Below are 26,303 nucleotides of genomic sequence, written 5' to 3'. Positions count from 1 at the left end.
CTGGACCCAGTTTAACATCCAACCCCACCCGAGCTGGGCGCTGGAAGGGCAGCAGCCAGATACAGCCCAGAGGTAGAGAAGAGGACCAAATCTCCCTCTCCCAGACGGGCCGGCCACACCGACAGCCGCTCGCCAGGCCTGGCCGATAAGAGACGCGTTATCGCTCAAGAGGCTCGGGATGGGGCTCTCTGACCAGCAGCCGTGGGGGCAGTTGCACCCCAAAGCCGGCGGGGTGAGGAGAGAGGACCCCAGCCCTCCCTGGAAGGTCCCAACCGTCCCCATTTCCATGCCATCCTGGCTGCCCTTGTCACAGGAATAACTAAGTCCAGAGCCCCGGGGCTGGAACTGGCCAGCGGAAGAAGGGGCTGTAGCCCAGTGAGAATTTTCAAAGCAAATTTAACATAGGCTCCTTTCCCCTCCATCTGGACCCCCACCCCCAATCCACCGTTCCCCTCAGCCTTCAGAAATTCCCCACTGTGAGCCACTCCCACTTCAACATGGGCTGTGCCATTTTGGGTCTGCCCAGTCCAAAATCACAACTGGAGACGGCGAGTCTTCATACCCAATACTTCCAACGGGCCCAGACGGGGATCTCTGAGGGTGGAAGATCTCTCCCATCTCTCCTCCTCCCAGTTTTCCCTCTGCTCTGCACCGTTCCAACATTCCGACACTCTGAGTGTGTCACGTCGGTGATCAGAAGATTGAGAGAAGCCCACATCTCCTAGCAAGGCTTGGGCTTAACCAGTCTTCATCCTCTTCAGAGATATTTACTGAGCACCTAACTATGGGTAGAGCACCGCGCTGGGCACTCATTGTGGGTACAATGTGTTACTGGGTGTTTGGGCATCATGCCACGTTAGGAAAAAACACAGTGTCTGCCTTGGAGGAGTTTAAGATAATAATAATAATAATAATGGCATTTGTTAAGCACTTACTACATGCAAAGCACTGTTCTAAGAGCTGGGGGGGATGCAAGGTGATCAGGTTGTCCCACGTGGGACTCACAGTCTTAATCCCCATTTTACAGATGTGGGAACTGAGGCTCAGAGAAGTTAAGTGACTTACCCAAGGTCACACAGCAGACATGTGGTAGAGCCGGGATTGGAACCCACGACCTCTGACTCCCATGCCTGGGCTCTTTCCACTGAGCCACGCTGCTTCCCAGCGTGGGATCTAATGGGACCCAATGCCCACAGAGACATCAGGCTACAGTTTAGCTGCTTTTTGATGAAAAGGAAACTGATTCTTTAAGCCAGAAGCCTGTAACCTTGCTATCTGGAAAAGGCACACGAGGACGCAACCTTTGAAAAGTTGCTACATGGACAGTTGTGCAATTTAAACAGCAGTTGGAGGGAAGAGGAGGTAAAGAAATGGAGAGGAAGTGAGGGCGAGGGAAGAGAGAAAGACAGAAAGGGAGAGGGAGGAAGAGAAAGAGAAAGTCAAAGAAAAAGAGAACAAACTCATTCTTGGTTCATTTGCAGCGGGTGTGGAAAAGGTAGGTGCCAGTGAGCCTGGGCCTGCTCCGCTCCGGTCCCATCTCCCTTTCCCCTCTCCCATCTCCTGGGCCACGGCCCCCTCGGCCAAAGCAGCTCCAGCAGCTTGCCCCACTGGCCACTGAGGACATTGGGGAGCCCACTTGGGCTAGCTAAGATTTAGGGGGCACCGCTGTCATTTCCTCCACCTCGGCCCCTGGTCCGTTCAAAGCCGGCAGACCCGTGAGGTAGAATTAATGGCATCATCCTCAGGCCCGCCATTGACCTCCCTCATCTCTCTCCACTCCCTTGAGCCCCCAAATCAAAAGTTGCAAGGCTTCAGCTCCAAAACCAAACCCACCCGCCTTTCTTCACACCAAATGAGCCAGTACCTCCTGCACTTCCCCACCCGATAGGGGCTTGGTGCCACAACGTAATAAGCAGGTAACAGCGTAGTGTCTAAATCCGGGAGGCCGACGGTCCCAATCACCAGCAGCCAGGGATCCGGGCTAAAGTGGGGAGAGTCGTGGTCCTCCAGAAGCCTCCTCTTTGGGGTCACGCCTGTGGATGGGTGCCTGGGAGAGAGACCCGGCCGGTCCCGCCCCTGCCCTCCTGTTGCTCGGACGCGGTTTGTCCGTACGGGTCGTGTGAGACCCTCGCTGCCGCAATCGGGCAAACCGGGGGCTTTGGAAACAGCAGCCACGGGCCTCGATCCCTGCAACTATTTATTTTATTTTGTTAGTATGTTTGGTTTTGTTCTCTGTCTCCCCCTTTCAGACTGTGAGCCCACTGTTGGGTACGGACTGTCTCTATATGTTGCCAATTTGTACTTCCCAAGCGCTTAGTACAGTGCTCTGCACATAGTAAGTGCTCAATAAATACGATTGATTGATTGATTGATTGCAACCCGCACACCTGTTTCCCCTGGGGCCCAATCTACTCGCACCAATGTAGGGGCAGGATCTGCCGGAACTAATAACAATAATAATAATAATAATAATAATAGTGGTATTTGTTAAGCCCTTACTATGTGCCAGGCACCATACTAAGCCCTCGGGTGGATACAAGCTTATCATTCATTCATTTAATTGTATTTATTGAGCACTTACCATGTGCAGAGCACTGTACTAAGTGCTTCGGAAGGACACGTTGGCAACACATAGAGACGGTCCCTACCCAACAACGGGCTCACAGTCTAGAAGGGGGAGACAGGCAACAAAACAAAACCTGTGGACAGGTGTCACGTCGTCAGAATAAATAAAAATAAAGCTAGATGCACATCATTAGCAAAATAAATAGAATAGTAAATATGTACAAGTAAAATAGAGTAATAAATCTGTATAAACATATATACAGGTGCTGTGGGGAGGGGAAGGGGGATGGGGAGGAGGACAATCAAGTTGGACACAGTTCCTGTACCATGTGGGGCTCACTGTCTCCATCCCCATTTTACAGATGAGGTAACTGAGGCCCAGAGGAGTGAAGTGACTCGTCCAAGGTCACGGAGCAGACAAGTGGCAGAGCCGGGATTAGAACTAACATATGGTGTGGGAAAACGTCCCCTTATCCTTCCATTTCGCCCCAGCCAAGCAGCGCAGTGACCGCCCACGGTGCAGCAGAACTTCCTGGTGGCCCTGGCCCAGAAGCAACTATAACAGCCTCAGCACCGTTCATTAGGAATAGGCTCGATGTTTATAAAGTACAGCGTTTGGCACCCAGGAAGTGCTTAATAAATTCTATTATTCCTCCCTCGGCACCCCCAGCATGGAAACTTGTTATTTCAGCCACACACGTGCCCTCAGGTGAATTCTCTCCACCAGAATCTGGTGTCTCCGAGGAGGAAAGACAACTGTAAAACGTGCTGTTCTGGAGAAGCTAAATGATGACTGTCCCTGCCTCCTCCCACTTTACCTCTAAAAGGAAGCTGGAATGGCTATTGGGCCAGAATTCCTCAGGCTATTTCTGTCTCCGCTTCTGAACTCTGAAACTTGGTCTTGGCTTCTTCGCAGTGAGAGCCACAGTCCCACCAGCCCCTCACCAGGCCATCACTACCTCCTCCTCAATTCAATCAATCAATCAATCGTATTTATTGAGTGCTTACTGTGTGCAGAGCACTGTACTAAGCACTTGGGAAGTACAAGTCGGCAACACAGAGACAGTCCCTACCCAACAGCGGGCTCACAGTCTAGAAGGGGGAGACAGAGAACAAAATCAAACATGCTAACAAAATAAAATAAATAGAATAGATACGTACAATTCCTCAGGTCCCTCCGTCTTCTCGTTCCCTCCCCACAACCCCAAGAGGCCCAATCAACCAATGATTATTTATTGAGCGGTTACTATGAGCAGAGCACTGTACTGGGTGCTTGGGAGAGTAATAATATAACAGAGTTGGTAGACAAACTCCATCATCATCATCATCATCAATCGTATTTATTGAGCGCTTACTATGTGCAGAGCACTGTACTAAGCGCTTGGGAAGTACAAATTGGCAACATATAGAGACAGTCCCTACCCAACATTGGGCTCACAGTCTAAAAGGGGGAGACAGAGAACAAAACCAAACATACTAACAAAATAAAATAAATAGAATAGATAGAATAGAAACTCCATGCCCACAAGGAGTTTAATGTCTAGAGGGGGAGACAGACATTAAAATAAATACACCGCAGATATGTGCGTGAGTGTTGTGAGACTCGCGGTGGGGCGAATATCAGGTCTTTAAAGGGTGCAGAGGCGAAGCAGAAAGGAGGGAGAGTAGGGGAAAAGAGGACTTAGTCGGGAAAGGCTTCTGGGAGGAGATATCATTTTTAAATAAGGCTGTGGAGGTAAGGAGAGTGGTGGACTATGGTATACGGAGGGGGAGAGAGTTCCTGGAAAGAGGGAGGGAGTGGGCGAGGGGTTGGCGGCAAGGTATATGAGATTAAGGGATCTACCCCAGTGCTTAGTACAGTGCTGGGCACAAAAGTAAGGACTTAGCAAATACCAAAAAAAAAGAAGGACTAGAGGGGGAGACAGACATTAAAATCAATTACTGGTAGGGGAAACCAGACAGCAGAAAGACAGGGACATAAATAATAATAATAATGATGGCATTTTATTAAGCGCTTACTATGTACAAAGCACTGTTCTAAGTGCCGGGGAGGTTACAAGGTGATCAGGTTGTCCCACGTGGGCCTCACAGTCTTCATTCCCATTTTACAGATGAGGTCACTGAGGCCCAGGGAAGTTAAGTGACTTGCCCAAAGTCACACAGCAGACAAGTGCAGAGCTGGGGTTTGAACCCATGACTTCTGACTCCAAAGCCCAGGCTCTTTCCACTGAGCCACACTGCTTCTCAGTAAATGCTGAGGGCGGGGTGAATGCCAAAATGTTTCTGCTATTCATTCAATCATATTTATTAAGCGCTTACTGTGCGCAGGGCACTGTACTAAGCCCTGACCCCAGTCCTCAGAACAGAGCTCGGCACTCAGTAATGCAAGAAATGAAAATAAAATATCATTTTAAAAAGGCACTGTGCATTCATGTGTTCACACACAAGTCACTCCTGGGTTGGCCCCACAGAATCCCTTTCTGGCGGACCTTACGTGCCTTCGGAAGCTGGAGACTGGGCTTTCAGAGATAAAAATGAGCCTTCAAAAATAGCATCATCATCATCAATCGTATTTATTGAGCGCTTACTATGTGCAGAGCACTGTACTAAGCGCTTGGGAAGTACAAATCGGCAACATATAGAGACAGTCCCTACCCAACAGTGGGCTCACAGTCTAAAAGGGGGAGACAGAGAACAAAACCAAACATACTAACAAAATAAAATAGCAATATCAAGAGCTTCAGACTCTTGAAAGCAACGTGGCCTGGTGGAAAGAGTCCAACCCTGAGAGTCAGAGGACCTAGGGTTTAATCGCAGTTCTGCCTCATGTCAGCTATGTGACCTTGGGAAAGTCATTTATTTCACTTCTCTGTGCCTCGGCTTCTTCCTATGTAAAATGGGGATTAAGACTATGGGCTGGGCCCCACGTGGGACATTACACTCTGTCCAACCTGATAAGCTTGTATCTAACCCAGCACTTGGTACAGTGCCTAGCAATCAGTCGATTATCATCTACCCCAGTGCTTAGAACACTGCCTAATAATAATAATGATGGCGTTATTAGAGCCTTTTAGACTGTGAGCCCACTGCTGGGTAGGGACTGTCTCTATATGTTGCCAACTTGGACTTCCCAAGCGCTTAGTACAGTGCTCTGCACACAGTAAGCGCTCAATAAATACGATTGATGATGATTTCTTAAGCACTTACTATGTGCAAAGCACTGTTCTAAGCGGTGGGGAGGTTACAAGGCAATCAGTTGTCCCACAGGGGGCTCACAGTCTTAATCCCCATTTTACAGATGAGGTAACTGAGGTACAGAGAAGTTAAATGACTTGCCCAAAGTCACCCGGCTGACAGTTGGAGGAGCCGGGGTTTGAACCCATGACCTCTGACTCCAAAGCCCGGGCTCCTTCCACTGAGCCACGCCGCTTCTCTAGCACATGGCACATAGCCCAATAATAATAATAATAGCATTTATTAAGCGCTTACTATGTGCAAAGCACTGTTCTAAGTGCTGGGGAGGCTACAAGGTGATCAGGTTGTCCCACGGGGGGCTCACGGTCTTCATCCCCATTTTACAGATGAGGGAACTGAGGCCCAGAGAAACGAAGTGACTTGCCCAAAGGCACACAGCTGACAATTGGCGGAGCCGGGATTTGAACCCATGACCTCTGACTCCAAAACCCAGGCTCTTTCCAATGAGCCACGCTGCCTCTCACACATAGCCTAGCACACAGCAAGTGCTTAACAAATTCAGAAAACCAAAAAAAACCACAAAAGTAACCCCTTGAATTGGTTAGGATGTGACCCTGGAGGACACACGGGTAGGAAATAAAATCTCCCATTTTTTAAGTCCCTGGAAAAGACAACTTCTGAGGCAAAAGAAAGGCTGAAACTGACAGCATTACATCATCATCATTATTATTAATAATACCAATAATAATAGTGATATCATCATCAATCGTATTTATTGAGCGCTTACTGTGTGCAGAGCACTGTACTAAGCGCTTGGGAAGTACAAATTGGCAACATATAGAGACAGTCCCTACCCAACAGTGGGCTCACAGTCTAAAAGGGGGAGACAAAACCAAACATACTGACAAAATAAAATAAATAGAATAGATATGTATAAGTAAAATAAATAAATAAATAAATAGAGTAATAAATATGCACAAACATATATACTATTTGTTAAGCGCTATGTGCCAGGCACTGTACAAAGCACTGAGATCGATACAAGCAAATTGGATTGGACACAGTCCCTGCCCCACCAGGTGCTCACAGTCTTTATCTCCTTGGCTCAGTGGAAAGAGCCCGGGCTTTGGAGTCCGAGGTCATGGGTTCGAATCCCGGCTCCACCACATGTCCGCTGTGTGACCTTGGGCAAGTCACTTAACTTCTCTGCGCCTCAGTTCCCTCATCCGTAAAATGGGGATGAAGACCGTGAGCCCCAAGTGGGACAATCTGATCACCTTGTATCCCCCCAGCGCTTAGAACAGTGCTTTGCACATAGTAAGCGCTTCACAAATGCCATCATTATTATTATTATTAACAGATGAGGTAACTGAGGCCCAGAGAAGTGAAGTGACTTGCTCAAGGTGACACAGCAGACAAGTGGTGGAGCTGGGATGAGAAGCCAGGTTCTTCTGACTCCCAAGCCTGTGCTCTCTCCACTAGACCACGCGGCTTCTCCAAAGCATCAAGGCTTACTTTTTTTGCTCATCATCATCATCAATCGTATTTATTGAGCGCTTACTATGTGCAGAGCACTGTACTAAGCGCTTGGGATGTACAAATTGGCAACATCTAGAGACAGTCCCTACCCAACAGTGGGCTCACAGTCTAAAATGGGGAGACAGAGAACAAAACCAAACATACTAACAAAATAAAATAAAATAGATATGTACAAGTAAAATAAATAGAGTAATGAATATGTACAAACACATTTACTGCTTGCTCATTGATAAGCAGTCAGAAATCAGACCATATAAGAGAGGTCTCACATATATGACTTCTAAGACCATATATCCATTCATTCATTCAATCGTATTTATTGAGCGCTTACTGTGCGCAGAGCACTGTACTAAGCGCTTGGGATATATGAGCTCTCACAGTCACGCTTCATGCTGCAGAGCCAGCAAAGTTTGATCCGGTTAGCCTGAGAAAATTTGGTGGTCGGCTGGAAGCCAAGGCAGTTTATGTAAATCAATCAATCAATCAATCGTATTTATTGAGCGCTTACCGTGCGCAGAGCACTGTACTAAGCGCTTGGGAAGTACAAGTTGGCAACATCTAGAGACAGTCCCTACCCAACAGTGGGCTCACAGTCTAAAAGGGGGAAATATATGTGTGTGTGTGTGTGTGTGTGTGTGTGTGTGTTTTGTGTGTGCTGGCTTGCCCTCAGAGATAGAGATTATCTCCAAAGGCCTTAAAGGAGCCACCCACCCTGAAAAAGCAGATAAAAATAACAGTAATAATGATGGTATTTGTTAAGCGCTTACTATGTGCGAAGCACTCTTCTAAGCGCTGGGAGGGATACAAGGTGATCAAAGCGCTGGGGGGGATAGAAGGTGATCAGGTTGTCCCACTTGGGGCTCACAGTCTTCATCCCCATTTGACAGATGAGGTCACTGAGGCCCAGAAAAGTTAAGTGACTTGCCCAAAGTCACACAGCTGACAAGTGGCGGAGCCGGGATTGGAACTCACGACCTCTGACTCCCAAGCCCAGGCTCTTTCCACTGAGCCACTGTATATATGCTTGTACATACTTATTACTCTATTTATTTATTTATTTTACTTGTACGTATCTATTCTGTTTATTTTCTTTTGTTAGTATGTTTGGTTTTGTTCTCTGCCTCCCCCTTCTAGACTGTGAGCCCACTGTTGGGAAGGGACCATCTCTAGATGTTGCCAACGTGTACTTCCCAAGCGCTTAGTCCAGTGCTCTGCACACAGTAAGCGCTCAATAAATATGACTGATTGATTGATTACTCTATTTATTTATTTATTTTACTTGTACACATCTATTCTATTTATTTTATTTTGTTAATATGTTTGGTTTTGTTCTCTGTCTCCCCCCTTCTAGACTGTGAGCCCACTGTTGGGTAGGGACCGTCTCTAGATGTTGCCAACTTGGACTTCCCAAGCGCTTAGTCCAGTGGTCTGCACACAGTAAGTGCTCAGTAAATACGATTGATTGACTGATTGATAAATACGACTGAATGAATGAAATAAATGGAGTAGTAAATCTGTATAACCGTCTCCCCCTTCTAGACTGTGAGCCCGCTGTTGGGTAGGGACCGTCTCTAGATGTTGCCAACTTGCACTTCCCAAGCGCTTAGTCCAGTGGTCTGCACACAGTAAGTGCTCAATAAATACGACTGATTGACTGATTGATAAATACGACTGAATGAATGAAATAAATGGAGTAGTAAATCTGTATAACCGTCTCCCCCTTCTAGACTGTGAGCCCGCTGTTGGGTAGGGACCGTCTCTAGATGTTGCCAACTTGCACTTCCCAAGCGCTTAGTCCAGTGCTCTGCACACAGTAAGCGCTCAATAAATACGATTGATTGATGATTGATAAATACGATTGAGTGAATGAAATAAATGGAGTAGTAAATCTGTATGTCTCCCCCTTCTAGACCGTGAGCCCGCTGTTGGGCAGGGCCCGTCTCTAGATGTTGCCAACTTGGACTTCCCAAGCACTTAGTCCAGTGCTCTGCACACAGTAAGCGCTCAATAAATACGACTGAGATTGACTGATTGATAAATACGACTGAATGAATGAAATAAATGGCGTAGTAAATCTGCATAACTGTCTCCCCCTTCTAGACTGTGGGCCCGCTGTTGGGTAGAGACCGTCTCTAGATGTTGCCAACTCGGACTTCCCAAGCGCTTAGTGATCTGCACACAGTAAGCGCTCAATAAATACGATAGATATTGATTGACTGATTGATAAATACGATAGATATTGATTGACTGATTGCTTGACAAATACGATTAAATGAATGAAATAAATGGAATAGTAAATCTGTATAACCGTCTCCCCCTTCTAGACTGTGAGCCCGCTGTTGGGTAGGGACCGTCTCTAGATGTTGCCAACTTGGACTTCCCAAGCGCTTAGTCCAGTGCTCTGCACACAGTAAGCGCTCGATAAATACGATTGATTGATTGACTGATAAATACGACAGAATGAATGAAATAAATGGAGTAGTAAATCTGTATAACTGTCTCCCCCTTGTAGTCTGTGAGCCCGCTGTTGGGTCTCTAGATGTTGCCAACTAGGACTTCCCAAGCGCTTAGTGGTCTGCACCCAGTAAGCGCTCAATAAATACGATTGATTGATTGCTTACTCCATTTATTTATTTATTTTACTTGTACATATCCATTCTATTTACTTTATTTTGTTAGTACGTTTGGTTTTGTTCTCTGTCTCCCCTCTTCTAGCCTGTAAGCCCGCTGTTGCGTAGGGACCGTCTCTAGATGTTGCCGACTTGTACTTCCCAAGCGCTCAGTCCAGCGCTCTGCACACGGTAAGCGCTCGATAAATACGATTGATTGATCGATTGATTGATTGATTGATATAAATAGCTTGTTACCTGTCAGCCGCCAGCGCTCGGGATGGGCCAAGTCCAGCAGTCTCTTGGCGTCGGGGCGGGGCGGGCCGGGGACCCCCGAGCCCCCGGGGACCCCCGGGCCCCCGGCCGCTGTGTCCGGGCGCGGGGGCTCAGGCCCGGGCCCGGCGGCGGCGGCGGCGGCGGAGAAGCGGCCCCGGCCCCATCCCGGTCCCGGTCCCGGCCCCGGCCGGAGGAGCCCCAGGAGGCGGGCGAGCCCCGGGCCCCGGGCCCTGGGCCCCGCCGGAGGCCGCCCCGGGAGCCCCAGCCCGCAGCCCCGGCCACAGCCCCGGGGCAGCGTCGCCAGGAGCCGCACCGGGGCGGCGGGCACCGGGGCGGCGGGCAGGAGGAGGAGGAGCCGGAGCCGGGGCCGGGGCCGGGGCCGGGCCATCGGCGCCTCCCCGGCGGACGCTCCTCCGCTCCTTCCTCGGCTCCTCGGCTCTTCGAGGCTTCCTCGGCTATTCGGCTCTCGAGTCTTCGACTCCTCGGCTCCTCGGTTCTTCGGCTCTTCGGCTCCCCGGCTCCTCGGTTATTCGGCTCCTCGAGTCTTCGGCTCTTCGGCTCTTCGGCTCCTCGGCTCTTCGGCTCCTCGAGTCTTCGACTCCTCGGCTCTTCGGCTCTTCGGCTCCTCGGTTCTTCGGCTCTTCGGCTCCTCGGTTCTTCGGCTCTTCGGCTCCTCGAGTCTTCGACTCCTCGGCTCTTCGGCTCCCCGGCTCCTCGGCTCCCCGGTTATTAGGCTCCTCGAGTCTTCGGCTCCTCGGCTCCCCAGCTCCTCGGTTATTCGGCTCCTCGGTTCTTCGGCTCTTCGACTCCTCGGTTATTCGGCTCTCTTCGGCTCCTCGAGCCTTCGACTCCTCGGCTCTTCGAGTCTTCGACCCCTCGGCTCTTCGGCTCCTCGGCTCCTCGGTTCTTCAGGTCTGCGCTCCTCGGTTCTTCGGCTCTTCGCTCCTCGGCTCCTCGGCTCTTCGGCTCTTCGGCTCCTCGACTCCTCGGCTCTTCGGCTCCTCGGCTCTTCGGCTCCTCGGCTCCTCGGCTCCTCGGCTCTTCGACTCTTCGGCTCCTCGGTTCCTCGGCTCCTCGTGCCGCGGGCCTCCTGCCGGTGCCGGTGGCGGGGCCGCCGCTAACGGCCCCCAGGTCCCTCCCTTCCGCCAAGTCACGGCAGGGACCTGGGTTCTAATCCCGCCCCTCCCCGCCCCTTGTCGTCCGAGTGACCCTGGCCGAGTCCCTTCCCTCCCCTCTGCCTCAGTTCCCTCTTCCGGGAAATGGGGATTAAGAGTCCGAGCCCCAGGTGGGAGGGACAGGGACCGGGGCCAACCCGATTCCCTTGGATCGACCCCGGCGCTTACTACAGCGCCTGGCACGGAGTCAGCGCTTAACAGATACTACAGCCATCATCGAAGATGATCTATTCTATTTATTTTATTTCGTTAGTATGTTTGGTTTTGTTCTCCGTCTCCCCCTTTTAGACTGTGAGCCCACTGTTGGGTAGGGACCGTCCCTAGATGTTGCCAACTTGGACTTCCCAAGCGCTTAGTACGGTGCTCTGCACACAGTAAGCGCTCGATAAATACGATTGATTGATTGATCGAAGATGATCTATTCTATTTATTTTAGTTTGTTAGTATGTTTGGTTTTGTTCTCTTCTAGACTGTGAGCCCACTGTTGGGTAGGGACTGTCTCTAGATGTTGCCAACTTGGACTTCCCAAGCGCTTAGTACGGTGCTCTGCACACAGTAAGCGCTCGATAAATACGATTGATTGATTGATCGAAGATGATCTATTCTATTTATTTTAGTTTGTTAGTATGTTTGGTTTTGTTCTCTTCTAGACTGTGAGCCCACTGTTGGGTAGGGACTGTCTCTAGATGTTGCCAACTTGGACTTCCCAAGCGCTTAGTACGGTGCTCTGCACACAGGAAGCGCTCAATAAATATGATCGATTGATTGATCGAAGATGATCTATTCTATTTATTTTATTTTGTTAGTATGTTTGGTTTTGTTCTCCGTCTCCCCCTTCTAGACTGTGAGCCCGCTGTTGGGTAGGGACCGTCTCTAGATGTTGCCAACTTGGACTTCCCAAGCGCTTAGTACGGTGCTCTGCACACAGGAAGCGCTCAATAAATACGATCGATTGATTGATCGAAGATGATCTATTCTATTTATTTTATTTTGTTAGTATGTTTGGTTTTGTTCTCCGTCTCCCCCTTCTAGACTGTGAGCCCGCTGTTGGATAGGGACCATCTCTAGATGTTGCCAACTTGGACTTCCCAAGCGCTTAGTACGGTGCTCTGCACACAGGAAGCGCTCAATAAATACGATCGATTGATTGATCGAAGATGATCTATTCTATTTATTTTATTTTGTTAGTATGTTTGGTTTTGTTCTCCGTCTCCCCCTTCTAGACTGTGAGCCCGCTGTTGGGTAGGGACCGTCTCTAGATGTTGCCAACTTGGACTTCCCAAGCGCTTAGTACGGTGCTCTGCACACAGGAAGCGCTCAATAAATACGATCGATTGATTGATCGAAGATGATCTATTCTATTTATTTTATTTTGTTAGTATGTTTGGTTTTGTTCTCCGTCTCCCCCTTCTAGACTGTGAGCCCGCTGTTGGGTAGGGACCGTCTCTAGATGTTGCCAACTTGGACTTCCCAAGCGCTTAGTACGGTGCTCTGCACACAGGAAGCGCTCAATAAATACGATCGATTGATTGATCGAAGATGATCTATTCTATTTATTTTATTTTGTTAGTATGTTTGGTTTTGTTCTCCGTCTCCCCCTTCTAGACTGTGAGCCCGCTGTTGGGTAGGGACCGTCTCTAGATGTTGCCAACTTGGACTTCCCAAGCGCTTAGTACGGTGCTCTGCACACAGGAAGCGCTCAATAAATACGATAGATTGATTGATCGAAGATGATCTATTCTATTTATTTTATTTTGTTAGTATGTTTGGTTTTGTTCTCCGTCTCCCCCTTCTAGACTGTGAGCCCGCTGTTGGGTAGGGACCGTCTCTAGATGTTGCCAACTTGGACTTCCCAAGCGCTTAGTACGGTGCTCCGCACACAGTAAGTGCTCAATAAATACGATTGATTGATTGATTGATTGAAGATGATTTCGAGAAGCAGCGTGGCTCAGTGGAAAGAGCCAGGTCGTGGGTTCAAGTCCCGACTCCGCCGCTTGTCAGCTGGGTGACTTTGGGTGAGTCCCTTCGCTTCTCTGGGCCTCAGTGACCTCATCTGGAAAACCGTGAGCCCGTTGTTGGGTAGGGATCGTCTCTATATGTTGCCAACTTGTACTTCCCAAGTGCTTAGTACAGTGCTCTGCACACAGTAAGCACTCAGTAAATACGATTGAATGAATGAATGAATAAATTGGGGATTAAGACTTTGAGCCCCCCGTGGGACAACCTCCTCACCTTGTTACCTCCCCAGTGCTTAGAACAGTGCTCTGCACATAGTAAGCACTTAATAAATGCTATCATTTATTAACACTTATTAACATTTATTGCACTCCCCCTGGCCTGGAATGCCCTCCCTCCCCACATCCGCCAAGCTAGCTCTCTTCCTCCCTCCAAGGCCCTGCTGAGAGCTCACCTCCTCCAGGAGGCCTTCCCACACTCAGCCCCCTCCTTCCTCTCGCCATCCTCCCCCTCTCCATCCCCCCCACCTTACCTCCTTCCCTTCCCCACAGCACCTGGATATATGTATATGTTTGTACGGATTTATTACTCTATTTATTTAACTTGTACATAGTTATTCTATTTATTTTATTTTGTTAGTATGTTTGGTTTTGTTCTCCGTCTCCCCCTTTTAGACTGTGAGCCCGCTGTTGGGTAGGGACCGTCTCTATATGTTGCCAACTTGTACTTCCCAAGCGCTTAGTGCAGTGCTCTGCACACAGTAAGCGCTCAATACGATTGAATTAATTAATATCATCATTATTATTATTATTAATTTGGACAGCGTGGGGGACCGGGGAGACGCCGCTGGGTCCCGCCAACTGACACCGCGCACCCTTCCCACCCTTCGTCCCCGAAGCTCCCAAGAGGAACCGACCCCCTTCTAGACTGTGAGCCCACTGTTGGGTAGGGACCGTCTCTATACGTTGCCAACTTGTACGGTGCTCTGCACACAGGAAGCGCTCAATAAACACGACTGAATGAATGAATGAGTGAATGAACGACGCCTGGCTTTTAAACTAAATGCTTTTATTAGAAAACAAAATACAAAATAACTCTTTCCAGAAAACAAATATTTAATCCTCTCTGCCCCAAATTAGAACTTGTTTCCGCCCCCCGAAGCAGGGTTTTCAAACTGATGTGTTTCGCAAAGTGTTCATCAACCCGGTACTGCAAGGCGGGTGAGGGGTAGGGAGCGACGGGGAGAGGAAAGGGATGGGAAGGGTGATGGCGGAAGCTGGCACCTCCCACCCCAAGGGTCCGGGGAGTCTCTCACTCGTCACTCTCTGCAGCAATCGCTCTCTTCGAGGGGGCTGCCGAGGGAAAGCCCCCCGCCCCCCCCTGCTCCCCAGCGCCTCGGCTAGGGTGTTGCGCACACACACGCGCACACACACACAAACACACACACAACCACCCCCCCGGGGGAAGTCCCCTCTTCTCCCGACCCACACACGGCGCGACCCAAGTCCCTGAACTTCAAAATTCCCAGTATCACAGCCAGTGCCAGGAGTCAAACCTGAAAGATAAAAAGCAGAGACGGACCCCCTCTGCCAGTGCTCCGTGACTTCGCCTCAATAATAATATTATTATTACTCAGACGGTAAAAAGGTCCGGGCCCCGCGTGGACGGAGACAGGGTCCCGGGGCCGCTCCCGTGTTCCGAGCCGGGAGGATCCCCCTCCCACACGGGCCGACAGCAGCCTTCCGCTTCACGGCAGGGAAATCCGAGACCCCCCCGGGAGGTTGAGCGGGCCGGTCCGGGGGCACCCTCTCCGAGGCCTTCCCCGAACCCCACCATCTCCTGCCCCGCTGGCCCCCCGCGGCAGCGTGGCCAATCCGGGGTGGCCGGGGAGATAGAGGCACGAGGGCCACAGTCACCGAAACCATCCCCGTTCGGAATAAGGCGCCCGGAAGCCGCCCTCCCCCTTCCCCGATCCGTGTCAGAAACCGAGTCAGTGTTCCTGATTTTCCTGGGTCACCCCGGTGACCAGAAGGAGGTTGCAGGCCCCGAACTGGACGCTCAGCACGCTGCCGGCCTGGCCGGCGTAGACGCCCACCAGCTCCCCGGACGAGCCGTCGGCGGCGGCCCCGCAGTGCGCGCCGCGGATGTCCCAGACGCGGACGGAGTTGTCCATCGAGGCCGAGGCCACCAGGCTGCTGTCCGGGCTGAAGGCCAGGCCGGTGATGTTGTCCGTGTGGCCTCTCAGCTCCTTGAAGGGGGCCCCGCCCGCCAGGTCCCACAGCTTCAGCCGCTGGTCCTCGCCGGCCGACGCCAGGAACTTGCCGTTGGGCGAGAAGGCGAGCGACAGGACGGGGCCCCGGTGGCCGGTGAAGAGCCGCACGGAGCCTCCCTGCTGGGCGCTCCACAGCCGCACCGTCTTGTCGGTGGAGCCGGTGGCCAGGTAGTTGGAGTTGGGGTGGAACCTGACGCAGTCCACGTCGGCCAGGTGGCCGGCGTAGACGCGCAGCGGGTACGTCCGGTCCAGCGACCAGAGCCGGGCCGTGCGGTCCTGGGAGCCGCTGGCGAAGTAGAGGCTGCAGGGGCTGACGTCCAGGTCCCACACCGGGTAGGAGTGGCCCTGGTAGAGCACCGTGTTGGTGAACGTGCCCAGGTCCCAGTAGCGGACGGACGTGTCCTCGGAGCAGGAGAGCAGGCCCGAGCCGTCCGAGAGGAAGCGCGTGCCGTACACCGGCCCGCAGTGGCCGCGCAGGGTCTTCATCTCGGTGCCGGCGCCGTCTTCCTCCTGGCGGGGACGGAGAAGCGGGAGGGAGGGAGGGAGAGAGAGGACAGGGAAACCGTCGGTGGGTCGGCCAGGAGGGAGGCCGCCCGGGGCGGGCGGAGGAGTCGGCGGCGCGCCCGGCAGACGCCACGCTCGGCTGCGAGGCTCGATGCCGGGTCGGGACGCCCGCTGGGCCGCGAGGTGGTGAAAGACCCGAGCCCGATCTCAGAGGGTCGTCTACTCTACCGGGGGAGAGCGACTACATAAATCCACTCTGGCTGGGGAGCGATCCTTGCCTGACCCGGCCCTGGCCCTCGACTCCTCCCTCGAAGTGCCCAAACGCCTCCCCGCCCAAGCCAGCGGCATCGCTGGCTCTGCCACCCCACCGCTCCCGCTCTGGCCAAAGGGATGGCTCTCTGCTCCAAGTCCACTCTTCTCCGGACCCCGGGGCGTCACTAGCTCCGGCCTCACGTCTCTCCCGGGGGCTTTACAGGGCCCCGAAACCCCATCTGGCCGAAGCTTCCCGAAAGGGCTATGTCCAGCGGCCTGAATCTGCCTCCTCGGTAGAGGCTGGACAAGGTTTCACACCGTGGAGGGCAGTCCACCTTCACTCCTTCGTTCGATCGTACTGAGCCCTTACTGTGTGCAGAGCGCTGTACCTAACGCTTGGGAGAGTACACTACAACAATAAAGACACATACCCTGCCCGCGACGAGTTCACCTTCTACACGACACACCTAGCCTGATGCAGCCCCCAGATGAAGTTTTCCGACCACCTGGCAGGAGGGAATCTTCTGGGCCCACTCAGGGAATTTTGGGATGGGGTCTCCACAGGCTCCTCTGTCCCCCCGTGCACACACACACATCGGTGCACTTCTGAAGTCAAGCCTTCCGCGGGTGCAACTGAGACTCCCGACGCTACCTCGGTGTCACGATGCCGAGAGGCCAGAGGTGGGATGGGAAAACTGGGCCCCCGGGGGGTGGCGCCCAGTCTGCCACCTGAGCCCCTGGGGTCCAGCCAAAGGCGACACACACATCGCCCCACTGCCCGGGTGGGCTGAAGGACGAGAATTCACATCCGATCGATACACCCGCTAGCACGGACCCCAAAAACCAGACATAGGCCACCCCTCTGCTGCTCCTGTGGGTCTCTGGCCTGGCATCTCCGGGCCCTGGTGTCTTAGTCCGTACAGTGGGAACAAGACTCCTGCCCTGCCCTCTCTCTGGCTGCAGGGCAGGGTCTGACCCGATTCTCTGATTTCTACCCCAATGCCTAACACAGTGCTTGGCCCCAAGAAAGCACTTAATCACTACCAAAGGCCTTTAGGGACGTTAGGGGTGAATTCAACTCCTCATTGTGATGTTTGCCACGGAAGCCTGCGGGCACCTGACCTTTGTCCCCCAGCACATAGGCACATGATGCCCTGCACCCCCTTGGCCAAACAAAAATCTAGACCCTGGACACTGCTGATCCAGAGCGGGACCCCAAAACGGCCAAACATCCCACGGACACACACTCCTGCGATGGTCTCTCGGGTAGCTCGTCGGGCTGCCCTGCCGACAGGCCTGCTACACGACCTATCGATGACAAATTTTAAAATCTAGGAGGCCAAGGCTGGCCGTCGGAGAGGGGTTGAGGTGTTTTTGACATTCCTATCTTGACACACGCTGGCTACTTGCTACAGAGGCCACCAGCCCCAAAGTCTGAAGTCAGTCAAGAAGCTGGCTGCAGAAAAGGAAAGTGAGCGCTTCTGGGGAAGAGACGAAAGTAAAGGTCTTCCGGCTCAAGTCGAGGTGGGACACTCAGAGAGCCGGGGACTAACCAAAAGAGCCTGAAACCCTCCCCTCAACCCCCCACCTATCTAATCCTAGTCTCCAAAAACACTCCTGCTCACAAAGAAGCAGAAACACGAATCGGGGACCGTAGTCAGTGACAGCAGGGAGCAGGAGTGCTGGTTAGTAGCCAGCCAGCAACGAGGAGAGGCCTGGTACTCCAGGAGAAATTTCTTTTAGATCCTTGCTCTGCAGTAATAACAACAATGATGCTTGTGGTTATTTGCGGAGCGCTCCGTTCAACAAACGCAATTATTATCATTACTATTTGTCAAGCTCTGTTCTAAGCACTGGGGTAGACGCAAGTTAATGATATTGGACACAGTCCCTGTCCCAGAGGGGCTCACAGGCCATGTAGGAGGGAGAACAGGTATCGAATCCCCATTTTACAGATGAGGAAACAGGCACATAGAAGTGAAGGGGCTCAGCTCCTTCCACTAGGCCACACTGCTTCCCTCAGGGGCTCCGCGGAGTCTGCTTTTCATTTAAGAGGCGTTTCTGGCTTTTCTATGATATTTGTTAAGTGCCTTCTTTGGGCCAAGCGCTATGCTCGGGGCTGGGGTAGGTACGGTACCATCTCCCTCTCCTCGGAGATGTCTGTGGAATTCATTTTCCAGAGACCGCGCCCGCTGTCGCTGTGACCTGCCTGGCGACCTCTCGGAGCCTCAGTTTCTTTCTCCACCTGTAAATGGGGCTAAGAGCCCTGCTGTCTGTCCCTGCCTGCCCTTTAGGCTTGTGCAGCGAGTTGGTAGCGAGATTGTAAGAGGAGTGACGATCGGGCACAGCTCTGGACAGCTGGGGGGAGGCCCAGAGTCAGCGGGGGGCTGAGGATTACCGGGGGCAGAGGAGGCTCTCAAACTCAGGGTCGTCATCCCAGGGGGGTACCCCGGAAAGCTGGGAGAGAGGCGTAAGGGGGCCCACGGAAGGGGCCGGAGGGGAAGACTTGGCGGGGATTTCTAAGCTTCTTCGATGCTTTCTGTTTCTGCCCAGAAGCCAGAGGTCGTGCCCACCTCCCAACACGCAGTTCCCGCCGAGGGCCCGGCCCAGGACAAAACCAAACCGCGGTCACACACCTTCAAACTTGGCACTCTAGGACTCCAGGGCCCCATAAGCCTCACCCCGTTCCAACACAGACTCCCAGGACCCACCGGATTTTGCCTCGAGGCCGGCCGCCCGGCCCTCCGGCCCCTCACCTGCTGGGATCCCGGGGGGCTATCCCAGCTTCTAATTCGATGCTTCCTTGGGAGGAGCCGCCGTCGCTCCACGCCCAGTTGCCCTCCCGCTTGCCACCTGACCGCTCTCGCCACCCGAACAGCGGTTCTTCCCGCCGGTTGACCACGCGGACCGAGCTCGCGGTGGAGAGGCGGGAGGAATGACGACCCGAACCCAGGCTTCCCCGCCGTCAGAGCCCCGAGGAGCCTGGGAGAGCACTCCTGCCCTCCACGAGCTTCCTCTCGCACCCAAGCCCGCGCACGGTCAGGCCCAAACGGTCGGACGGCCGACGGCGGCTTCCCTCGGGACCAAGGCCGAAGCCTCTCTGGAGTCTATCCCCTCACTTCCCATCGTCAGCTCTCTCTCCCTCCCTTTGGGTCTCGGTAGCGCGTGGGCTTGGCCACTGTGGCCCTCGGGCCCTGGTTGGGGCCGGCCCCGGCAGTCCCCTTGGACCCCAGCCTGACAGGGGGAGGGGGAGTGGAGGGGAGAGGAGAGAGATTGGGGGGCCTCCCCCACGTTGCCGGGAGCAGACCGGGGTGGAGGGGTTGAATGGATCCACCCGAGATTGCTTAGGGTATCACAACCAGCTTTCCTGAATCCCCGATCCAGGTTCCTCCTCTTCGGGAGACAACCTCGCTTTCTCTCGAGGAGCATGAGATCGGTGGGCGGATGACCGGGTGGCCCGCTGTCCCCAGAGGGAGGGCAGGAAGGAGACTGAACACGTACTCTGCCTCGTCCCTCCTGGACTTGGGGCCACCCTCTTTAGCAGGCTGGCTGGTTCTTCCCCTCGCCCTCCTTGCCCCCCACCACCTCCCCGGCCGCCCACCCGCTTCGGCCCTTCGGGACGGCCCCAGATTCCCTAAGGAAGCCCACGGCTCTCCCCTCGGGCCCAAGGCCTTCCACGGAGGCCAGAGACATCCCAGCACCCGGGGGCGGGGGGAGGGGGTCGTTTTCGAAACGCCCGGGAGGCCCGGACCCCCCCAGGGGGTGGGAGGGATGGGGACGGGACAGCGGCGATACTCAGACCTCGGCGTCCAGCACGTCGCAGGCCAGGTGGACGCGGGCCACATCCACGCGGTGCGGCTCCGCTTTCAGCTTCTGGGAGCGCAGGCTCCAGAGCTTGACGCAGGAGTCGTCGAAGCCGGCGGCCAGCAGCCGGCCGTCCGGGGAGATCTCGGCCGTGTTGAGCAGCTGCTCCGTGTGGTAGAAGGCGTAGAAGCAGATGGTGGTGAGGGACGGGGGCCCGTCCCTGACGCGGCGGATGCTCTCCCGCAGGGCCTCCAGGGCCGCCTCGTTGCGCAGGAGGGCGGGCGGCCCGTCGGTCGGCTCCAGGCCGTGGCTCTCGCCCCGGGAGGACCCGCCGCTGGCGTACAGCTGGTAGTCGGTCCGCTTGGCCGGCTGCACGTCCAGGTGGATGTGCAGCGTGAGGGCCTGGACCAGGGCGCCGTTGTCGTCGCTCTGCAGGTAGCGGAGGAGGAAGTTGTAGCTGTCTTCCTGGAGGCGCACCACGTACTTGTTGTCCAGGAAGGCGCGCAGCGTCGGGTTGGCCAGGATGTCCTGGGCCGTCAGGGCCGTCTGCAGCTGCTCGACGACGTCCTTCTGGCCGGCGTTCTGCAGGAACAGCCCGTGGAAACGGCTGTAGAAGCTGTCCACGGTGCTCTTCAGGCCGCTCTGGACCATGTTCAGGTGGAGGTAGACGAACAGGGGATACAGGAGAGGCGTCACTTCGTGGCTGTGCTGGGAGTCGGAATCTGCAACGGCATCAAAAGCGGCTTGAGGGGCCTCCCCCGCTCCGTCCTCGCCCCCCGGGGCGCCCGGGATGCCCGGGGAGGGGGCTCAGAGCCTCCCGTCTGCGCCCGACAGCGGAGCGGGGGCCGCTCGCTAGTTCCTTTCGGAGCTTCCCGGGCTCGTGCCCCTGGCCGGCCCCACACTCTCCCCTCAGGGCCTCCCCGGGCCCAGCCTGCTTCCAGCCAAGACCCTGCCCTCTGGTCTGGACCCCTGGGGGGGCACGCGGGCAACCTCGGGCTCCCGGCATGTGGCTAGCTCCCTTCCTCCCTTCAAAGCCCTACTGAGAGCTCACCTCCTCCAGGAGGCCTTCCCAGACTGAGCCCTCTCCTTCCTCCCTCCCGCCCTACCTCCTTCCCCTCCCCACAGTACCTGTATATATGTTTGTACCTATTTATTACTCTATTTTACTTGTACATATTTACTATTCTGTTTATTTTATTTTGTTAATATGTTTTGTTCTGTTTTGTCTCCCCCCTTTAGACTGTGAGCCCGCTGTTGGGTAGGGACCGTCTCTATATGTTGCCAACTTCAGATGTAACAGAACCCAACTCAATTCCTTGTAGAACCGTTCGTTTGTCGTGCCCTAACCCAATAACTTGTACTTCCCAAGCGCTTAGTACAGTGCTATGCACACAGTAAGCACTCAATGAATACGATTGAATGAATGAAACTTGTACTTCCCAAGCGCTTAGTACAGTGCTATGCACACAGTAAGCACTCAATGAATACGACTGAATGAATGAATGAAACTTGTACTTCCCAAGCGCTTAGTACAGTGCTCTGCACACAGTAAGCGCTCAATAAATACGATTGAATGAATGAAACTTGTACTTCCCAAGCGCTTAGTACAGTGCTCTGCACACAGTAAGCGCTCAATAAATACAATTGAATGAATGGATCAGAACGTGGAGGGAATTCTTTCCCAGCCCCCTCACCTTCGCTTCCCTGAGGCAGACAGCCCGGGGGCTGCCCCTCCCGCCCCCAACGAAATGCGGCAAGGCCTAGTGGATAGCGCATGGGCCCCGGAGTCAGCAAGACCTGGGTTCTAATCCTGGCTCTGCCACTTGTCTGCTGTGTGACCTTGGGCAAGTCACTTCCCCGGGCCTCGGTTACCTCATCTGTAAACCGGGGGATGAAGACTGTGAGCCCAGTGTGGGACAGGGACTGTGTCTAACCTGATTAGCTTGAGTCCATCCCAGGGTTTAGTACGGTGCCCGGGACACAGTATGCGTTTACAGATACCATTTAAAAAACAACGAAAACCCCCCCAAAAACTGGGCTGTGTTTGCCCAGGGGAGGTCTATTTGCCTCCTCCTGTATCCGCTGCCCACCCAATACAGCGTGGCAGCAGCTTGGGACAGCCTCCAGGGCCAGCAACCCTGGGGGACGATTCTAGACCAACTCCGTCTCCAAATCTGCGTCTCTGTCAGGGAAGCCAAAGAGACGCGACTTGCTTTGGTCGGGACGGGCACGTTTTCAATTCTCCCCGCCCCCAGCTAAGCTATCCGGTCCCGCACCGGGAAAGCCACCGCCGCCCCGAGCCCAGGCTCACCCGCGAGAAAACTCCGCAAGCGTCCAAACTGTACTTCATACTGCTGGGGCTCCACCTGGCAGGGGGCAGCCGACACCACGTTGGCACAGCCCGACTCCGACTGGACTGGGGAAGCAGAAGCAAATGCCCGCGGGTCAGCAGCGGGAACCCGTCAGCCCAGCCCTCACGGCGCGACGCCCCTGCCCACGCCAACCAGGTGGTACCCAAAAGGGCGACGGCCCAACTGCCCTCGCCAGGGGCTCTCGAGGCCCCCTCTCTCCACCCTGCCCCACTTCCACCTGCCTCACGGTAACCACAATTCAGAACCGAAGTCTGCAGCCGTGTTTCCCGCGTGCCCGGAACCAGAGAGCCCCAAGAACCGTCTTCAACCAACCTGTAGCATTTCCTGAGCGTCTACTATGCGCAGAGCATCGTACAAAGTATTTAGGAGAGCAGAGTGGAGTTGGAAGACATAAACCCTGCCCGCGAGGAACTGACAATCTATTGGGCCTTAACATCCGTTCTATGTTAGCTTGGGGGAATGGGGAGGAGATGATGGACAAGGGGTTAAGACCTCTTGGTGCTGGGTAAAACTGGTGGGAGACTCCCCGTCTAGACCGTAAGCTCTCTGTGGGCAGGGAATGGGTCTGTTATATAATAATAATAATAATAATAATAAGAATAAGAATAATTTTGGTATTTGTTAAGTGCTTACTATGTGCAAAGCACTGTTCTAAGCGCTGGGGAGGATACAATCCATCAATCAATCATATTTATTGAGCGCTTACTATGTGCAGAGCACTGTACTAAGCGCTTGGGAAGTACAAATTGGCAACATATAGAGACAGTCCCTACCCAACATTGGGCTCACAGTCTAAAAGGGGGAGATACAAGGTGATCAGGTTGTCCCATGTGGGGCTCACAATCTTAATCCCCATTTTACAGATGAGGGAACTGAGACCCAGAGAAGTGAAGTGACTTGCCCAAAGCCACACAGCTGACAGTTGGCGGAGCCAGGATTTGAACCCATGACCTCTGACTCCAAAGCCCGGGCTCTTTCCACTGAGCCACGCTGCTTCTCTATCTTAATCCCCATTTTTACAGATGAGGTAACTTGAGGCTTGGAGAAGTTAAGCGACTTGCCCAAGGTCCCACAGCAGACTTGCGGTGGAGCTGGGATTCGAACCCATGACCCCTGACTCCAAAGCCCGGGCTCACTGGGTCTGTTATATGGTTACACTGTACTCTCCGAGGCGCTTAGTACAGTGCTATGCACACAGTAAGTGCTCAAGAAACACGATTGATTGACTGACTGTGAGATGGGAGGGTGGAAGGGGGAAGGCGGGGAGAAAAACAGGGTCACTGCTACTGGGGTTGTGGAGGGAGGGGAACGCTTAGTACACTGATTTGCCCATGGTAGGCACCAAGTAAGTAGTACCGGGTGACCAGAGGACCTGGTCCCGGGACCCTGGAGAGCCCCGCTGCAGCACGTAGACTCTCCTCGCCCCCAAGAGCCTGGCAAAGTCCGGTCCCCTGGAGATCGAGAGAAGCCCCTCTCCCACCCCAGCATCACTGTGAGGGCTTGAGGTCAGACTGTGCCCCAGAAGAACGAGTGAATGCCGGGCGTGGGGAGGCTGCCACGCAATCTGGGTGCCACTGTGCAGGGAAAAGAAAAGGGCACCCCCGGCTAATGCGGGGGGACCCCACAGAGGGAGAGACGGAACCCCGGAGAGGCAAAGGGGACAGACAGGGTTTCCACGCGGCCCGGTTACCCGTGAGATTGGCCGCCATCTCTTCGGCGGTCTGGCACAGCCGCAAGCCCTGTTTCTGGGGGCCTTCGGAGTCCACGTACTGGCGACGCTTGAGGTAGCAGGACACGGCCATCTGGATCTGCTCTGTGCGGACCCGTTTCATGACCTGCGGGATAAAGAAACCCCCCCAGCCCAGGAGAAGCAGGTGAGCGACGCTCGGCCTGGTGCCCGGGGTCCGGGGTGTTTCGGGGATGGGGCTGTGGATGCCCCCCTGGGGGTCGGGGGGAGGCCCGGGTCAGGCCCCTGCGGCCCCTCTCCCAGCAAAGAGGCAGACGAGAAGCAGCGTGGCTCAGTGGAAAGAGCCCGGGCTTTGGAGTCAGAGGTTCAAATCCCAGCTCCGCCACATGTCAGCTGTGTGACTCTGAGCAAGTCACAACTTCTCTGTGCCTCAGTTGCCTCATCTGTAAAATGGGGACTAAAACTGTGAGCCCCCCCGGGACAACCTGATCACCTTGTAACCTCCCCAGCGCTTAGAACAGTGCTTTGCACAGAGTAAGCGCTTAACAAACACCATCATTATTATTATTATTATTATGTCCCAGGCCGCCACCCTCTGCCCCATGGGGGGCTGGAAAGGCCCCCGACCCCGAGCCCCTTCCTTCCCCAACTCTTGGGGCTGCAGCCCCTTCCTCATGAAGGGGTGGGGAGAGGGTTGGAGGGGGGGGTCTCCCTTCTCTGACAGCAGCGGCGGCAGCCACGGCAACTTTCACGGGAGAAAAGGAAAGAGGGGGGGCTACTGCCAAGGGCGCCGGGATTGCCCGCCGGGGGATGCGTCTGTGTGATGTGTGAGTGTGTGTGTGTGTGTGTGTGTGTGTGTGTGTGTGTGTGTGTATAATAATAATAATAATGATGATGGCATTTATTAAGTGCTTACTATGTGTGTGTATGTGTGTGTGTGTGTGAGATGAGTGCAGTGGTGGGGTCATTTATTCGTATTTCGTATTTATTGAGCGCTTACTGTGTGCAGAGCACTGTACTAAGCACTTGGGAAGTCCAAGTTGGCAACATATAGAGATGGTCCCTACCTAACAGCGGGCTCCCAGTATAGAGGGCCAGCATTCATTCATTCATTCACTCGTATTCATTGAGCGCTTACTGTGTGCAGAGCACTGGACTACATGCTTGGGAAGTCTAAGCTGGCAACATATAGGGCCGGACAGCGGCCTCACAGTCTAGAGGGTCAGCATTCATTCATTCATTCAATCGTATTTATTGAGCGCTTACTGTGTGCACAGCACTGTATTATGCGCTTGGGAAGTTCAAGTTGGCAACATATAGGGATGGTCCCTACCCAACGGCGGCCTCACAGTCTAGAGGATCAGCATTCATTCATTCAATCGTATTTACTGAGTGCTTACTGTGTGCAGAGTACTGTACTAAGCGCTTGGTAAGTCCAAGTTGGCAACACATAGGGACGGACCCTCCCCAACAGTGGGCTCACAGTCTAAAGAGAAGCATCGTGGCTCAGTGGAAAGAGCCCGGGCTTTGGAGTCAGAGGTCGTGGGTTCAAATCCCTGCTCCTCCAATTGTCAGCTGTGTGACTTTGGGCGAGTCACTTCACTTCTCTGGGCCTCAGTTCCCTCATCTGGAAAATGGGGATGAAGACCGTGAGCCCCACGTGGGACAACCCGATCACCTTGTAACCTCCCCAGCGCTTAGAAGGGTGCTTGGCACAGAGTAAGCGCTTAATAAATGCCATCGTTAGAAGGGAGGGGGTCAGGGGTCAGGGGTGAAGTCGGGGCGGGAAGGGGGAGCGGAGCGGGGCCGGGGGCTCCGGGGGGGGCCGATCCCCGGCTCCCCCCCCCCCCCACTGCTCGCTCCCGGTGCGCGCGCCGACACACACACACACACACACACAACACACACACACACCCTCCACGCGGTCGGGGCGGCGCGTGCGCAGCCTAGGCCTCACTCACACGCGCGCGCACACACACACACACACACGGACGGACGGACGGACGGACGGACGGCCGGAGAGCCCGCGCTCCGGCTGCCGAGCGGCCTCGGCCTGGGCCCGGCCCGCACTCACTGAACATCTCCGGCGGCCCCGGC

The 26,303-nt window shown here is 54.1% G+C and overlaps 2 protein-coding genes across 2 annotated transcripts in view; both read right to left on the bottom strand.

Annotated features, from left to right (window-relative positions):
* Positions 1 to 15,240, bottom strand: part of ABCB10 (ATP binding cassette subfamily B member 10) — a 27,179-nt gene extending 11,939 nt beyond the window's left edge. Inside the window, exons 1-4 of the mRNA XM_038761384.1 lie at positions 15,041 to 15,240; positions 11,027 to 11,274; positions 10,592 to 10,897; positions 10,167 to 10,274 (exon numbers count right to left, since the gene is read on the bottom strand). Of these exons, the coding sequence (XP_038617312.1) occupies positions 10,167 to 10,274; positions 10,592 to 10,897; positions 11,027 to 11,274; positions 15,041 to 15,240 (862 nt within the window). The remainder of the gene's footprint in view (positions 1 to 10,166; positions 10,275 to 10,591; positions 10,898 to 11,026; positions 11,275 to 15,040) is intronic.
* On the bottom strand, positions 15,224 to 26,303 carry TAF5L (TATA-box binding protein associated factor 5 like). Its single transcript, XM_038761353.1, has 5 exons — positions 26,281 to 26,303; positions 24,210 to 24,354; positions 22,459 to 22,563; positions 20,145 to 20,869; positions 15,224 to 16,097 (listed from the first exon to the last, which is right to left on the bottom strand). Exons 2-5 carry the CDS (start codon positions 24,349 to 24,351, stop codon positions 15,306 to 15,308), a joined length of 1,764 nt encoding a protein of 587 aa, XP_038617281.1. The 5' UTR covers positions 24,352 to 24,354; positions 26,281 to 26,303; the 3' UTR covers positions 15,224 to 15,305.

The sequence above is a fragment of the Tachyglossus aculeatus genome, chromosome 19 (assembly GCF_015852505.1).
Source record: "Tachyglossus aculeatus isolate mTacAcu1 chromosome 19, mTacAcu1.pri, whole genome shotgun sequence".
NCBI classification, from domain to species: Eukaryota; Metazoa; Chordata; class Mammalia; order Monotremata; family Tachyglossidae; genus Tachyglossus; species Tachyglossus aculeatus.
Note: the sequence above shows the minus strand (reverse complement) of the source record. Positions and strands in the feature narration are given on the sequence as shown.